Here is a 16,768-nt window from a genome sequence, read left to right as displayed (position 1 = left end):
ACACTGTATAATATCGATTACATACATACGGTACAGACCAAAGTTTGGACACACCTTCTCATTCAAAAAGTTTTCTTTATTTTCTTGCCTATGAAAATTGTAGATTCATTCTGAAGGCATCAAAACAATGAATTAACACATGTGGAATTATATAATTAACAAAAAAGTGTGAAACAACTGAAAATATGTCTTATATTCTAGGTTCTTCAAAGTAGCCATCTTTTGCTTTGATTACTGCTTTGCACACTCTTGGCATTCTCTTGATGAGCTTCAAGAGGTAGTCACCGGAAATGGTCTTCGACCAGTCTTGAAGGAGTTCCCACAGATGCTTAGCACTTGTTGGCCCTTTTGCCTTCACTCTGCGGTCCAGCTCACCCCAAACCATCTCGATTGGGTTCAGGTCTGGTGACTGTGGAGGCCAGGTCATCTGGCGTAGCACCCCATCACTCTCCTTCTTGGTCAAATAGTCCTTACACAGCCTGGAGGTGTGTTTGAGGTCATTGTCCTGTTGAAAAATAAATGATGTTCCAACTAAACACAAACCGGATGGAATAGCATGCCGCTGCAAGATGCTGTGGTAGCCATGCTGGTTCAATATGCCTTCAATTTTGAATAAATCCCCAACAGTGTCACCAGCAAAGCACCCCCACACCATCACACCTCCTCCATGCTTCACGGTGGGAACCAGGCATGTAGAGTCCATCCGTTCACCTTTTCTGTGTCGCACAAAGACATGGTGGTTGGAACCAAAGATCTCAAATTTGGACTCATCAGACCAAAGCACAGATTTCCACTGGTCTAATGTCCATTACTTGTGTTCTTTAGCCCAAACAAGTCTCTTCTGCTTGTTGCCTGTCCTTAGCAGTGGCTTCCTAGCAGCTATTTTACCATGAAAGCCTGCTGCACAAAGTCTCCTCTTAACAGTTGTTGTAGAGATGTATCTGCTGCTAGAACTCTGTGTGGCATTGACCTGGTCTCAAATCTGAGCTGCTGTTAACCTGCGATTTCTGAGGCTGGTGACTCAGATGAACTTATCCTCCGCAGCAGAGGTGACTCTTGGTCTTCCTTTCCTGGGGCGGTCCTCATGTGAGCCAGTTTCTTTGTAGTGCTTGATGTTTTTTGCCACTGCATTTGGGGACACTTTCAAAGTTTTCCCAATTTTATGGACTGACTGACCTTCATTTCTTAAAGTAATGATGGCCACTCGTTTTTCTTTACTCAGCTGCTTTTTTTCTTGCCATAATACAAATTCTAACAGTCTGTTCAGTAGGACTATCACCTGTGTATCCACCAGACTTCTGCACAACACAAGTGATGGTCACAACCTCATTTATAAGGCAAGAAATCCCACTTATTACACCTGACAGGGCACACCTGTGAAGTGAAGACCATTTCCGGTGACTACCTCTTGAAGCTCATCAAGAGAATACCAAGAGTGTGCAAAGCAGAAATCAAAGCAAAAGGTGGCTACTTTGAAGAACCTAGAATATAAGACATATACAGTATTTTCTGTTGTTTCACACTTTTTTGTTAATCATATAATTCCACATGTGTTAATTCATAGCTTTGATGCCTTCAGAGTGAATCTACAATTTTCATAGTCATGACAATAAAGAAAACGCTTTGAATGAGAAGGTGTGTCCAAACTTTTGGTCTATGCTGTGTGTGTGTGTGTGTGTGTGTGTGTGTATATATATGTATGTATGTATATATATATATATATATATATATATATATATATATATATATATATATATATATATATATATATATACACATACACACACACACACACACACACACTATGACTTATCTCGGCTAAGATAAAGCCTAGATCCTCAGGCTACATTCACACTATGGGAGTAGCCAGGATCAAACCTGGGGGGGGGGGGGCAGAACCTCATACTGTTATGCAGAATTTCATACTGCACACCTCAGCTGCTGCAGAACCTCATACTTCACACCCCTACACTTGAAAATAAAGCCTGCACCTTAAGAAGATGGGGTGGTGATGAATGCAGTCTATTTATTCCAACTATCGATTGATGTTACTGAAGACGAGCAATGCCTGTCCTGGGCGTCCTTTTGGGCAGCTATGAGGTGTACCTGACTGGTGCTAAAAAAAAAGGAGTGTTAGTCTGTGTGCTATCCGGCTTTCATTCTTTTTGGTACAGATATGATATGGATAGAGCAGATTTCTAATCTGCTTTTGATATTGAAAACATTATCTATGAGCTCAAAAACCTTTCAGGTGATGCGGTTTTTTAAAAATCTGATCTGCTTTTGCAGCTGAAAAACGTATCCTCAAAAAACGCAGCAAAAACGCTGTGTGTGAATGTAGCCTTAGATCAGGAATAGAACAGTCATTTATAGGGCATTTCCCAAATTCCTATGAAAAAATATTCAGCACATTCTGCATTGAACTACTGTACCCAATTTATTATATATTTTAGGAGTCGTAGTCGGTCCATTTTATACCGACTCCAACTCCGACTCCACCAAAATGAGCACCGACTCCGACTCCACAGCCCTGCCTAAAACACAGAATCAACAGCGGTTTAAATGATTAGTTCTGATTGATATATATCTTTATAAGAAAATATTTATCTGCTTGGCTTTTCCTTCTCTATAACACATTTCCAGCAGATTGAACAACATGTTTGATGAGGCAGTTTCCCTTTAATATGTTACTTCAAGGCTGTGAGGGAAAGCGGGGGCATATTGGTCTCGGCGTTTGAAAGATAGTGGCCACTGTAGTTCCTGTTATGAGTACCAATGCACTCAAAAATGCAATTTTATCATCAAAGGGTTAGAGTGGAAAACAATAAAATAAGAAGAATCCACACCATCATTATCCTATGGATGAGACTGGTATTACAGCTCAGCTCTATTATTTTGACCAGGCTTTTTTTTAATATAATTTTCAGACAAACCTAACTTGTATTTTTTTAAATGTTGAGTTTGGCTTTTGTAACTAGTCATCTTTGGCTGCATAGGTCATCAGGTCAACTTGGCGATCCATAGACCAATTTTTGATTGGCTATAATTGGGTTGTAGTCTCTTCAGCATCTGACCTAACTTTACTAACCTGAGCTTGCTCTGCAGATTCTTTCTGTTCGTCTCACACAATTTCTGGTACTTTATTCTCTGCGTGACTCCTGCTCCTCTCCTTCCTTTTATAATGTCTCTTCCTGAGCGAGGTGGTGACCACTCCGCCGGCAAAAATTACCACACAAGATGTCGTCATTCACTATAATGTTATGACTTCTCGTAGCTCACATCATTCTTCTCTACACAGTAAAACCCGGGAATGTCCGAAATATCATTCAACACTTTGAAAATAACCAACACTATGACCTCCAAGAACTTGGCATGCAACGACTGTCCACCGGCAGCTTTCCTGATGACATGATGGACAATGACAGGTATGGGGAGAAAAAAAAATCTTCTCATTTTTGGCTTCATCAATCCACAATAGGAGAGATGTTGACCCCTTTGTTAGGTTAGATATATCTTCATTTTCATGGTTGATGAGAACTAGGGTAAGTCCACCCTACATATTGGCCAGTCTTGCCAAAATCTTGACTTTCATCAAATATATGTTGGAACCTCTTGACCTTTTTTTTGACTTTCCCACTCTCTATATTGAGAATCCATGAATACATGGCCAAGCCATATTCAGCTGACCAGTATCTAAATTGTATGGACACCTTAAGGGTGTGTGCACACGCTAGTGATTTTTTCCGCAGAAAAATACGCATCGCCTGTCAGAAACCGCAGGGTAAAACGCATGCAGTTTTCCCTGCGGATTTCCATACTTTGTCCAGCGGAATTTATGCAGATTCTATTGCGGTTTGGGCTGAAGAGAGAGAGAGATTGAGAGAGAGGGAGAGATTGAGAGAGATTTTTGTATGTTCGTTGTTCCCGGAACGACAACTGCAGCTGCGGTTCCGCAAAACAGAAGTGACATGCTGCGTAAAATAAACCGCAGCGAACCTGCGTGGAATTTTCCGCAGCATGTGCACAGCGGATTTGGTTTTCCATAGGTTTACATGGTACTGTAAGCCGCATGGAAAACTTCTGCGGATCCGCAGGACCAAATCCGCTGCAGATCCGCACCAAAAACGCAACGTGTGCCCACACCCTAAGAGTCTCCTGCTCTCAATCAGGGTTGGAACATGATTGCCGATTACGCTCATTTTTGTTTATTATTTTTTCCTTTAATTGTGAATGCTTTCATTAACTAAACTAGAAAACATATATACATTTTTTTATTGTATGTATTCGTTAATAGGTAATCATGCAATATTTTAACTTATTTTTTTAAAAAAATTAAAATTTTTTTTTTAGTTTTTGTCTTCATTTTTTTTCCCCAAAGTCCTCCACATTAGAGTTGCAGACTGAATTTCGCCGCCGCAGGCAAAATGTCTAATGTGTATATGGGCCTCCTCAACAGAAAGATTGGGCACGTTGAATTTAATTGACCGATCATTTTGTTCTACCGGGACGTAGGTTGCCGCCAGAGGTGTGGGCCAGTGGCTTACATTCTTTTACCTATTGAAAATGCATGTCTATGGGAGAGTAAGGAGAAGGGTTTGGCCTGTAGCTATCAAAGGTGTGTGGGTCCTTCAATAGATAGTTGTCCCTTTCAGAATTCCTTTATTGGGAAAAACAGAGCAAGGACAGTGATATATTTTATGGAATTGTCATATACAGCTTTCATGGAGACAGTCATGCTGTTCCCGGCGTATGTGACCTTTATTCGGAAAGGTTAAATCAATGAGTCTCTAGTTCTGTTGATGAGACAGTTCTCTATTTTTATAAAGCTCGGTGTAGACATGGCGGACCCCATTCTGTTTTTAGCTGCAGCAGAAGAGGTATCCATTTTTTTCCCAGCTGGTAATTGTCATTGTCATTTAGGTGTCAGGACGCCTGCTGGGTCCCTGTGACGGGGCGGTCCTCCTCTGCTCAGTTGCCCGCTCTGTCCTGTCTGCTGCACCATTGATTTTTATTGCTAGTATTAGGATGGAGAGGGGATCAATAGAGGATTTGCTTGGAAGCTGTTACAAAGCACGGGCAGACAGAGCAGGCCTCCGAGCTGGTGCAGTCCCTAGAATGTAAAAATTAGAAGGACTGGGGGACCTGGAGTAAAATGTAGATAAGGGCATCTGCAGGGGAAAAGGGGTGTCAGAATATTGAGGGCTATGCAAAAAGATGGATAAGAAGAGTCTGGAAAGGACATTGTGGAAGAGGTAAGACCCTCCCTAAATTGTTATATGAAGAGGATTCCTGACCCTCAGTAACTGTGTGAGCATTCTAGAGGGATGGATGGCTTAGAGGGCAGTTCCACCAGTAACTGCTTTTGATTGTTGCTTTCTTGTTACCAACTGTGGACATAGATTTGCCGTATAGGTGCCACTAAATAACTCTTATAGGGGTTGTCATCCTGCGTTATCCCTTGTAGAAGTCTATAAAGGTGACAGACCCACCCCCGCTTGGAGCTAGCTGGCATGACTAGCAAGTCCTTTAGTTATAGCTTTTTAATTTTGCTTTCTCTTTTGCTGTATGGGATCCACAAAATAAGGGGTCATCATTCTGCATATTATGCATCCTCCCTCATAGAAGTCTATAAAGGCAGAAGTCTCACCCCCCACTTAGAGCTAGATAGAAGACAAGTGCAGAACTTATTTTATAGAGACCACAAAGTTTTTCCTATAGCGGTTTTCATTTTGTTTCCACATTCATGAATGTGGAAGACCCATCCCCGCTTACAGCACGCTATTCGTTTAAGGAGCAAATCCACAAGTTACTGCTTTTTCTGGTCTTTTCTAAGAGTGGGAGCAGCATTTGCTGTAGAGATGCCACAAAATGGCTTTTAATGGGCCTCCTTCCTTGACAATTGTAAGGGAGGAAGACCCACCTCCAAAGCAAAGTCCGCTAACAATGTCTTATTATTGTCACCTGCGCTTTACTATTATTTTTATTTATTTTACTCACTTATATAGCACCATTAATTCCACAGTGCTTTACAGACATTATTGGCACTGTCCCCAATGGGGCTCACAATCTAGATTCCCTATCTGTAGGTCTTTGGAATGTGGAAGGAAACCCACGCAAACACGGGGAGAGCATACAAACTCCTTGCTGATGATGTCCTTGGTGCTAACCACTGAGCTACCGTACAAATGACTGCAAATTGGCTGTATAGGTGGCACAGAATAGCTTTCTTAGGGGTCATTATTTTACTTTCCATGTAATAGAATTCTATAAAGGTGAAAGACCCACCCCTGCTTAGTGCTATAGTAGCTTCTATAAAAAGCTTAAAGACAAATCACCTAGTAATCGGCTTTTCTCCTGCACTTTTACAGGTATGGGTACAGAACATATTGTAAACCTAGCATAAAATAACTCTATAGGGGGTCATTATTTTCCTTCCACCCTCATAAAATATATAATCCCTAAAGACCCATCCCTGCTTGGAGCTCAGTAGTTTGCTTTTTATTGTGGCATACTGCTCATCATAATTGGGAACAGAGCATGCTGTCTAGATGTGAAAAAGTAGGTTGTATGGAGGTTGTCTTTCTATGAAGTTAATGACCCACCCCTGCTTAACAGGTAGATATTGTAGATAGCTTAAAGCTCAAGTCAACTATTCGTTGCTTTTAAATGTTGCATGCTCATTACCAGGAGTGGGGACAGAAATTAAAGTACAGACAACACAACATATCATCTGGGTTGGTTGTCAGTCTGCTTCTATGCTTATAGAAGTCTCTAAAAGTGTAAGACCGGCCCCTGCTTAGAGCTAGAGCAACATATTAGAGCATTAGAAAGTAATAGCTATTAAATGTCACAGTCTTTGCACTTTGTCTATAGGTACAATAAATTAGAGCCTAAAAGGGGTCATTGTTCTGCCTCCAACCATGCAAAAGTCCAATATCCACCTTCGCTCAGAGTTTCATAAATCTTTTAAAGTGCCAGTCTATTAGTAATTGTTCTTTAATGTTGCATACTCAGTAGTACTGAAATAACTATATAGATGACACAAAATCACATTGTCACACCCTGTTCCTCCCTAATGGTCTATAAAAGTAGAAGACCCACCCACGCTTAGAGCTATATAGATATCTTAAAAGGAAAGTCTACTAGTAATTTGTTTTATTCCATTTGCTTTACCAATACTGGAACAGAACAGTAATAATGCAGAATTCTTTTTTAATAGGTGTTGTTAATCCCCTTTCCTCTCGTATAAGTCTATGAAGATGGAAGGCCAACCCCTGCGAAAAACTGTGCCAAACTTTTTTTTTTTCTTTGTAGATATTGAATCTTTTTGCTCTTTATTTCTTCTGATCGTGTTATATTTCTACTGGCAAATACCCTTGGAAATCTTTATTGCTTCCCACTGATAATTTTTCAACCTTTTGCCTTAAGCAGGTCTTATTCATTAGGGCCTTCTCGATAATCTTCTTCCTGTTTGTGATGTATTATTCTCTGCTCACTGACAGCCTTTAATGAAATCTTAATTTACCCTTGAGAGGATGGATGCTGGTCGTATCTCTTGTGTATTATTAGAGCAGCGTATTACAATGAATGACAAGGATGCTCGAATATGGTGTGCGTTATTGGGACTGGAAATGAATCAAGCTTGTAAATTAATTTATTCCCATTCCAAAGTTTTTGGATTCTCTTTGCCTTTCTCTCGATCATTTGACCCAAGGGTCACTGAAAGGACATAGAGACCCCACCAACAAGCACTTTTATCTTGTGTGACAGTACTTGGTCGTCTATCCGTGCACATTGAGTGAGGCCACCTCTTCACTCCGTCTTCTAACTCTTTCAGTGCCCGGTCGGAAGTAAAACTTGGACGTTCAGAAAGCTTAAAAGGGAGGGAAGAGCTGAAGAAATCTCGCAAAGCTGACAACGTTCCTCGCTCCCGTAGTGATGTGGACATGGATGCTGCAGCTGAAGCGACGAGACTGCATCAGTCGGCATCATCTTCAGCGTCCAGCCTGTCCACAAGGTGAAGACCTCCTTCTTACAATGCATTTTTTCACATGCTGCAGCTGCGTTAAGTGCTCCAGAGCTGCTCTGCCTACTATAAATCAAAAGGAAGCGACTCATGTAGACACCCATTTTGGAGGCGGTCACCCAAATTGCATACACTTACAAAAATGATTTAGGGTGCTTTTACATTGCACTTAGGCACCCATTCAGTGTTTCGCATTGGGGCTTGCTTCCGAATCCCTCACCAAAACAGGAATTGGACATATGTGCTAACGAGGCCATAGACTATAATGGTGCCAACAGAGCGAACATACGTGCTGAAGTGCATCATGTTCAGGCGTATATGGACAATCAGACGTAGTAGATTGCTTCTGGATGTCTGTCTCCAGTAGACATATATGCCAGAAAATGATGCACTTCAGAGCGCACATTCACTGCGCACCATTATAGTCTAATTTCCTGTCTGCGCATACTTCCAAATCTCGTTTTGTGAGGGGGGTTCAATTGTGATCCACGAGAGGGCCACTGAACGGGTGCCTAAATGCATTGTGAAAGCACCATAACGGTTCTCTCTGTTTTCTTTCTATGTCAGTCAATCTTGTGTGTGCTCCTCTTACAGCAGCAGCTTACTACATTCTTCCCAATGAGGGCATACTCAGCCAAACTAAGCATGCACATCTAAATGGGGTCAGAAAGAGTGGTTGTCTAAGATTTATGGGCTTGATGCTCTTTCTTCTTGAGCTGACCAAGTCCAATTGGATCTTCAAAAACTCTGTTTATGTAACAGGTCTTTGGATAACCCAACACCACCTTACACCCCCAAGCTGAGCCGCAGGTGAGTAAGAGTTGTTTTTTATGGGGTGGTTACCTCATGTTAGTTTGGGTGAGTTATAGGACCAGCATTTCTTTGTTGGATGAACTGTATTGACCATAATGTAGGGTGAGGTGATGGTGGTGAGTAGGAAGTCTTGGATTGGTAGACCCAAGTGGTACCATTACCACTGGAGCACTGATTTAGCTGTATTATTTTAGGAGTATGGAGTCTCCAAATATGATCTTTACTGGTGAATCCTTGCTGGCCAACCTACAAGAAGATGATTTGGGGCATATGTCTGACCCTGAGCCTGATGCCCAGAATTGGCAACACACCGTAGGCAGAGAGGTGACTCAACATCTTAGTGCAAAGGAGAGGGCACGCCAAGAAGTGATTCATGGTGGGTACCTGTACAGGTGTACAGAGATCATTGACATTTTAGGACCTACTCCGGTTCTCATGGTTGGTCACTTTTCCTCAGAGCTATTTATGACAGAAGCCTCTCATCTCCGGGTCCTTCGAGTTCTCGATCACATCTTCTACCAGAGGATGCGCAAGGAGAATCTTCTGTCCACCGAGGAACTTTTGCTCGTGTTTCCCAATCTCCCCGAGCTGATTGAGATCCACAGTAAGGATTTATTGACAAAATTTGAAGGGAAATTAAGACGACTTACAGTTTCTTACGCTCTCCCTCACTTTCTTATTGCAGATTATTTAGTAGAACTCATGAAGAGGGTGAGGGAGGAAGGACCAGTGGTTAAGGAGATTGGTGACCTCATGTTGTCCCGGGTGAGTACCGTTACCTAAAATTGAGAATTCCTACGCTGATCAGTTCAAAAATGACCAAACAGGCTTGTACATTAATGGATAGACTACCGTTGCCTATGGCCAAGAAGGTTTGATATCTGGTGTAGGAAAATTTGGTAATAGACTTGTCTATGCACATAAAAGTGTCTGTATGCCTGCCTATAAACCTATACTAGTCATCAACATAGAGGAACCCATTTTTAGCACAATTGTCCTCTAAGTCAAAAGGTGATATGGCTGTGTGGAGACCACCATGGTGGAGGGGCAGGACTAAGAAATTTCTGGACCTCTCTATAAAGCATTTATATTGATTATTATAAGGTCTGCATACATTGTCATTTAGGACAGTTCACATAAAGTTTTCTTATTCTTCTGAAACAAGTTGTAGGAGGGTTTGACGATCCTGTAAGAGTTCCATATATTAGGATGTTCCTTTTTTCTGAAGTGTGACTTTACTTCACTGAATAGGCCTAGACTGTAGTAAATGCTCATTAATTTTCTTCTTCTCCACTATTTTCCAGTTTGATGAGGCCGCAGGAGAAGAAGTGTGCCAAGAAACCGCCAAGTTCTGTTCATGCCAGACGATTGCGCTCGACCTTATTAAAATAAAAAAGCGTAAAGAAGCTCGGTTCAACCTTTTCATGCAGGTGCGGCCCATCTGTGAGCAAGCTGCTTCCTTGTCCATATTCCCTCCAGATCTTCAATAATCATTCATCCAAATCATCCATACATCCATCTAGTCATCCATATCCCCCATCGATTCATATATCCATCCATAATCATCCTTTGACTCTTCTTGCCCATGCTCTAGGAAGCAGAGAGCAGCCCTCAGTGCCGAAGACTTCAGCTGAAAGACTTAATTGTATCAGAGATGCAGAGACTGACGAAATACCCATTGCTCTTGGAGAATATTATCAAACACACAGATGGTAAGAAAATAAGTTAAAGGCAAAACTAAAAGAAAAAGCATTCGACTCCTTGCAACCTTCCCACTAGGGAGTCTGGTTAATATCACTGTGGTCTTTAACTAAACTGCCCACCACACAAAGTCCTTTATTTCCAATTCCCCGCTGTTCCTCCTTAGTGAGGCACAGGTCCCATGCTATTCACTTTGTGTCTTCTTTATGGTAAGGATGGAGCATGGTCGAAGTGGTAACCAACACTTCACTGCATAGGTTTAGCTATAAAGGCAGACCCACGTCCCCCACCGGAAGAGGAAGCAAAGAGACCCATGCCCTGCAGATGAAATGATGGACCGCTTTTTTAGATAGTCCCTTCTACCCTCCTCACTTAAGGGTGAGAGCTCTTGTTTTGTTTGAAACACGCACATTCATGCCTTTCTGTTCTTTTGCAGCTGGCACACCAGAAAATGAGAAGCTTTATCGCTGTTGGAGTAGATGTAAAGACATCTTGAAATTCGTGAACGAGGCAGTGAAGCAGCGAGATAACGAATATCGGTTGGGGGAATACCAGAAACGCTTGGACTCCACCTCCCTGGAGAGAAGTAATAACCCCTTGGCTGCAGAATTTAAGGTGAACATGACTGAAATCACACTTGTGGTCAAGGGACCTGTGGCACAGAGAAAATGTATCATGTAAATGACCATTTCCTATTTTACAGAACTTGGACCTGACGACAAGGCGAATGATTCATGAAGGATCTCTAACATGGAGGATAACGAAAGATAAAACCATCGGTAAGAAATATGCTTTGGTCGTCGAACTAAGGGTTGGTCAATAAATCTCATTGGCCTTGAAAACATGAAGAACAATGGTTTTGGTTTTCCACGTTGGGAAATCTCTTCTAGTTAGAAGGCTCTCTTGGCTCCTAGTTTCCCTAGTGATCAGTTATGGGGAAACCTGGTAATGTTTAATTTCTAAACGGCGCCACTAGAGGAGAAAAAAGGCATAACACAAAATACATTCACTTCAATGGATTGTCTATGTAATGCATGACAGGGCGGATTCTCCAAGGCAAAGGACACTCTTTGTAGCTGCATCTTACTATAGCCAAGAGGGGAGGATATTATCAATTAACTCTCTAAAGTTTCCTTGTTTAGCTATATGAGAATTGTTTTTCTAAACTTGGCAACCCTTCTGCTTGTCCTGATCTAATGGTACATCACTGTCATGTATTTGGAGGGCACAGGAGCTGAGCCCCATAGACTGTGTTTATAGCCAGCAGTGAGCGGAGCTAGCTCCGATTGCTGCTGTTTAATTCCTTAGATGCTGTTGTATAACACTGACTGCAGCATGTAAATGGTTGGCTTGCCCATCTGACCTTCACAGGGTGCCAAGAGGTCATGACATGGTAACCACGGGAGTTCCCAGTAATTGCTGGATTTTTCTTTTTTTGATTTCCATTAAATTATATGGTAAAATAAATGATGTAATTCAAAATTAAAACTGGTCTCCAGGAGGCTTGGCTGCCATGCACTGGCACTGAGTAGGCATTTGCGTGTGCATGAAGAGCTCCTAGTATCCTGCTAGAAAATCCTGATCTAATGACCACCTTGACACACTAAATCATTTTATGCCTGCCAAGGAGAATGTCAGCTGACAGCTGTGAGGAGAGGTACTAGCTGTGGAGCCTGAAAGAGCTGGAAACTGCAGAGGAGCCTCTGTGTCTGGAGTGCTGAGGAGAAGCAGCGGCCATCTTGGAAGTCTGGGACCAGCGTTCACAGAGAGACCGCAGAGGAGACACAGAGGAGGAAGAGTATCTCACACCTCACCTCAGAGAAGATACTGTGGATCTTAATACCTTGGCAAAGTTTGGCTGCTGGCGTGCAGTGAAGGTAAACAAGCAGCCAGCAGGAAAGCTGCAGTGTTAGTGCACCCTTGCTACTAAAGCCCTCCGTGTACTATTGCTGCAACCTGTGGGACACTCTGTGAGGAAGCCATAGAGAAGGAAAGTGTTCCTGGTACAGAGGGACGGCTAAGGCCGTGATTATGTAAATCATGCACCGAGGGTGGTGTTCAAGATGCAGCAGAGTCACGGATGCGAAAAGAATTAATTTCCACACAGTCCACTGTCAGTAACTATTCTACTTAAGGGGGTTTTACACATAGCGATATCGCTAAAGCATCACCGATTTGGTGACGCAGCAGCGATATTGCTATGTCTGATACTTACCTCTGACCGGCTCCCCCGCTGTCTGTCGCTTATCGCGCATCTCCATTTCTCATCGGCTGCTTCCTGTTGGGCTTCCTGCTGGCGCCGACGAGCGACGCGTGGACGCGGGATTGAGGACGTCAGGATCGTCTTGTCTGAAAGGTAAGTAACGACCGCTGTATCGCTGCTGCATCACTGTGAGATCTGCCTGTGTGGCAGCTCACTAGCGACCATTTAGCGATGCACCAGCGATCCTGACCGGGTCGTATCATTGTCGGGATCGCTGGTGCATCGCTAAATGTGAAGGGGCCTTTAGGAGCGAAGATATTCTTACTCGGTTTTGATAAACGCACAAAGAAACACATCAAGCAAACATTTTTCCAGAAGGCTATATCCACTGTGCTGGACAGCTCGGCACCCAAGAGAACTGTTTCTGCTATTTTCTCTGTGAGTTTACCTGTTGGTGTGCCCGTCTGAACCGGTTGCCGTTACCTTATTACACCTTGAGAGAAAACTGGTTTAATTAAGTAAGTGCCAAGCACGGGCTCGCCTGTGGTCTAGCACAGTGGTTCACAACCTTAAGAATATATATATATATATATATATATATATATATATATATATATATATATATTCCTATTTTCCAACCAAATGTTCCCCTACCGTTCCCATATATAAACAAGATACTAGAGGAAAAGTCCATCCTTGACAGTATGGAGAATATTAACACATTAACCTACACACATCAGAAAAGGTGCCATGGACAAAGTCAGTTGGAGCTGAATCACTGCTCCACCTTATATTGCCCCACAGAGAGACCCCGCTTCCAGCAGAGCAGAGGAAAACACAAGTCCTTCCTGGAGTTCACTGTGTGCTGTGTTAGCACCTAAATGTAGCATAGAATCCTTAGTTACTGAACAGCACGAAAATGTAGTGACAGATCCAGTTTTTCTGGCCCTTGATTCCGGTAGGAAAATGTGGTCCGAAGAGTCAATATACCTGACTAACTAAAGATTTTGTTCCGGCCATATGTCTCTTGGTGCCAAAATATACTGCGATGCATGCACGTTTACTTGCTGCCGGGTCTACTCCGAACGACACAATCAGGAAATGCAGGCGGATGCAGAGCTCTTCCAGCCAGTAAGCAATACCGAGGAGGCTTGTGCTATAACGCTTCCACAGGATGCGACACCTTTCGCTTCACAGGTCCCAAGTCACTTCTGTTCTTTAGCAGCTTTTCCAGCAGGAATTCCCTCGCATCCGGACAAGTTCGGATACAGGTTCAGTTCAGCTTTAATTTGCTACTGCTCTTTACTCAGTCGGATGCTGTCACGAGGGTATGTCACCTATCCCTCTCCAGCACAGCCTCATACACTCCTCATCCCAGATGACTCTTTCCAATATGGTCTCTCTTCCTCTTCCTGTCTTTCAGTTTTATAGAAAACCTCCCTTTTCACATCTTACAGACATATCACAGTCTCTTAACCATGTTCAAACAACAGCGACATCTTGTAGCCAGTTAACAACATTAACTATAAAGAAACAAATCAATTGACAACAAGTCAAAGATTATTCTAGAGTGAGTACAATTACATTTATCTTCAATTGTATCGCACTGGAGAGCCGACAAACATCTCACAATTATAAAGCTGCTATGACCCGTAGTAAAAAGATGGGCCAGGAAGATGGGGGACAATGTGCCGGCTTCCAAGATGGCGCCCATGTGTCTATTGGAAGGAGGCAAAAAGATGTCGGGAGATATTGCAGCAAGATTAGGGAAATTTGCACATAATGGGCCTGCTATTATACCTTGTCCACTGCGGTCAGGATCACATTTACAGGGAGCATAGAATACAACACCAACAGGATCCCTCTATTCAGCCCTAGTGAAGGAAGAATAAGAGGATGATGATATCCTGACACTGACCCAATCTGTTTCAACATCTTTAAACGTGGGGAAATCTCCCAAGGTAAAGGACTCATCCTGGTGAAACATTCCTGGGGGAATCCCCCTCCCATATGGAAGTATTTTATATGTTGTAACCAGAAATAACACCAATCTGATCTCATTGGCGGGCCAGGTAGGCCACATATTGCCACTATCGGCATGACATCCAAAAACTGGCGAAATTTGCTTTGGCAGTCGAGGGGAGAGTGGGGCTGCTTGAGGATGCTCCCCCTTCCCCTCCATCCGCAGCGAAAATCAAAATAATTCACAGGTGGTAGCAGCTCTCCAAGCCATGGTGGATGACCTGGAAAACCACACAACAATGTCTGGCTGGTCGGCGTCCCGGAGAAAATGGAGGGTAGGGATCCTTAAGGTCCCGTCACACCTAGCGACGCTATAACGATCCCGACAGTGATACGACACGACAGGGATCGTTGCCGCATCGCTATGTGGTCGCTATTGAGATGTCAGACAGTCCAATCTACCCAACAACGGAGCAACGATCTAGCATGTCATAGCGACCTTTGTAACGATGTCGGGAACGCTAATCCCCACCTTGTCTTGCTTCTGAGTCGCTAACGAGGTCGTTAGTCTAGGTGTCAAACGTGACGATACAAGCGACTCAGCGGGACATGAGCGACCAAAGAAATGTCCAGACATTTCGGGCACGATCAGCGATACCCGGCAGGGGGGCTGGTCACTGTCACACACAGCGATCTCGCTGGTAAGATCGCTATAACGTCACAGTTCTAGTGACTGAGCAGCGATCTCGCTAGCGATCTCGCTTAGTGGGCCTTTACTGGTTTATTGAAAAGTGGCTGTTGGTGAAAAGAGTCTCTCTCCCCGTTGTTTGCAGTGCAGATGACTCACAAAGTCCCTACAATACCGGGCCCAGTGGGAAGTCCTACTAGAGCTATCCTGATTAAAATTATTTACTTCAAGTATCTGGACACAAGCCTGAGGAAGGCATGTGATCTGCCAGATATTGCTCTTGGAGGTCAAAGGGTTTTATTTTTAAGATTTTTCAGTGGAAGTACAGCACAAGAGGTCCATGTTCCTTGACATTAAAAGAAGAATTTGCGAACTGGGTCTGCAAATACTCCATGACTTGCCCTGCCAAGTTGAGAGGTGTCACGCTGGGTTCCACTACATTTTTTTGAAAACCCGAGAGATGCTTTAAGATGGCTGGACACACGAGTGTCAGATCTGACAGAAGAGGGGAGGTGGAGGATTGTAGCTTTTATAATGTTTGTTCTTTCAGTTGTTGATTTGCATTTACATATGTGTATAAGAAGTATAAGGGTACGTGCACACGCTGCGGAATGCTCTGCGGATTTGGCCTCGCGTATTTTGTAAAATCCGCAGGTAAATCTGCAGGTCAAAAGACCTGCGGTTTATCTGCGGATTAGCCTGCGGTTTTGCCCTGCAGTTTATCATCTCTACAATGGAGGATATGGTAAACCGCAGCGGAATCCGCAGAAAGAATTGACATATGATGGCTGACTATTGCTGGAGCATCAAACGTGATTGTCCTCAAGTTAAACACTCCAGAAAAAGCTATAAATGTACATTTTTACCTTAAATACTTGCATATATATATATATATATATATATATATATATATATATATATATATATATATATATATATATATATATATATATATATATATAGATATATATATCCTTTGTAAAAAACATGATAGTGTTAAAAAACATATTTGTCATGCCTATTTCTTATATATTTCATTTTTTGTTCATATTTGTACTATTTAAAAAAAAAACAAAAAAACTTTTTAGGTACAGTAGTTTACATATTTTTGAGAAGACAAAAATCCTATAGTTCAAAAACTTGACGTGATGGAGAAAAACTGAGATCATTTCTGGATTCAGCATCCAAAAATTAATTAAGAACAGTTGTCTGACCTAGCTCCTAAAAAATTGCGTTCCCCAGTGTTATCTTTAACTGTCTTCATTTCTCTAATATGTACCCCATCAGAAAAGCCTTCATGATAAAACATACAACGTTATTTGGAGTCGACTCCTCGTTAATCTAAAAAAAACTTCACCAATTTTCTCTGAACGTC

At 42.5% G+C, this 16,768-nt stretch overlaps 1 protein-coding gene across 5 annotated transcripts in view; it reads left to right on the top strand.

The window, feature by feature from the left end:
- ARHGEF11 (Rho guanine nucleotide exchange factor 11) overlaps positions 1-16,768 on the top strand; it is a 173,290-nt gene that overhangs the window by 135,757 nt on the left and 20,765 nt on the right. For all 5 annotated transcript variants that reach the window (XM_073567075.1, XM_073567073.1, XM_073567074.1 and 2 more), the window contains 10 exons: positions 3,299-3,425; positions 7,838-8,017; positions 8,789-8,836; positions 9,034-9,215; positions 9,297-9,443; positions 9,525-9,604; positions 10,144-10,269; positions 10,434-10,551; positions 10,977-11,155; positions 11,244-11,319. In XM_073567075.1, the coding sequence (XP_073423176.1) occupies positions 3,299-3,425; positions 7,838-8,017; positions 8,789-8,836; positions 9,034-9,215; positions 9,297-9,443; positions 9,525-9,604; positions 10,144-10,269; positions 10,434-10,551; positions 10,977-11,155; positions 11,244-11,319 (1,263 nt within the window). The remainder of the gene's footprint in view (positions 1-3,298; positions 3,426-7,837; positions 8,018-8,788; positions 8,837-9,033; positions 9,216-9,296; positions 9,444-9,524; positions 9,605-10,143; positions 10,270-10,433; positions 10,552-10,976; positions 11,156-11,243; positions 11,320-16,768) is intronic.

Source organism: Dendrobates tinctorius, unplaced genomic scaffold (genome assembly GCF_039654945.1).
Source record: "Dendrobates tinctorius isolate UK_male_01 unplaced genomic scaffold, ASM3965494v1 ptg000019l, whole genome shotgun sequence".
Taxonomy (NCBI): domain Eukaryota; kingdom Metazoa; phylum Chordata; class Amphibia; order Anura; family Dendrobatidae; genus Dendrobates; species Dendrobates tinctorius.
Note: the sequence above shows the minus strand (reverse complement) of the source record. Positions and strands in the feature narration are given on the sequence as shown.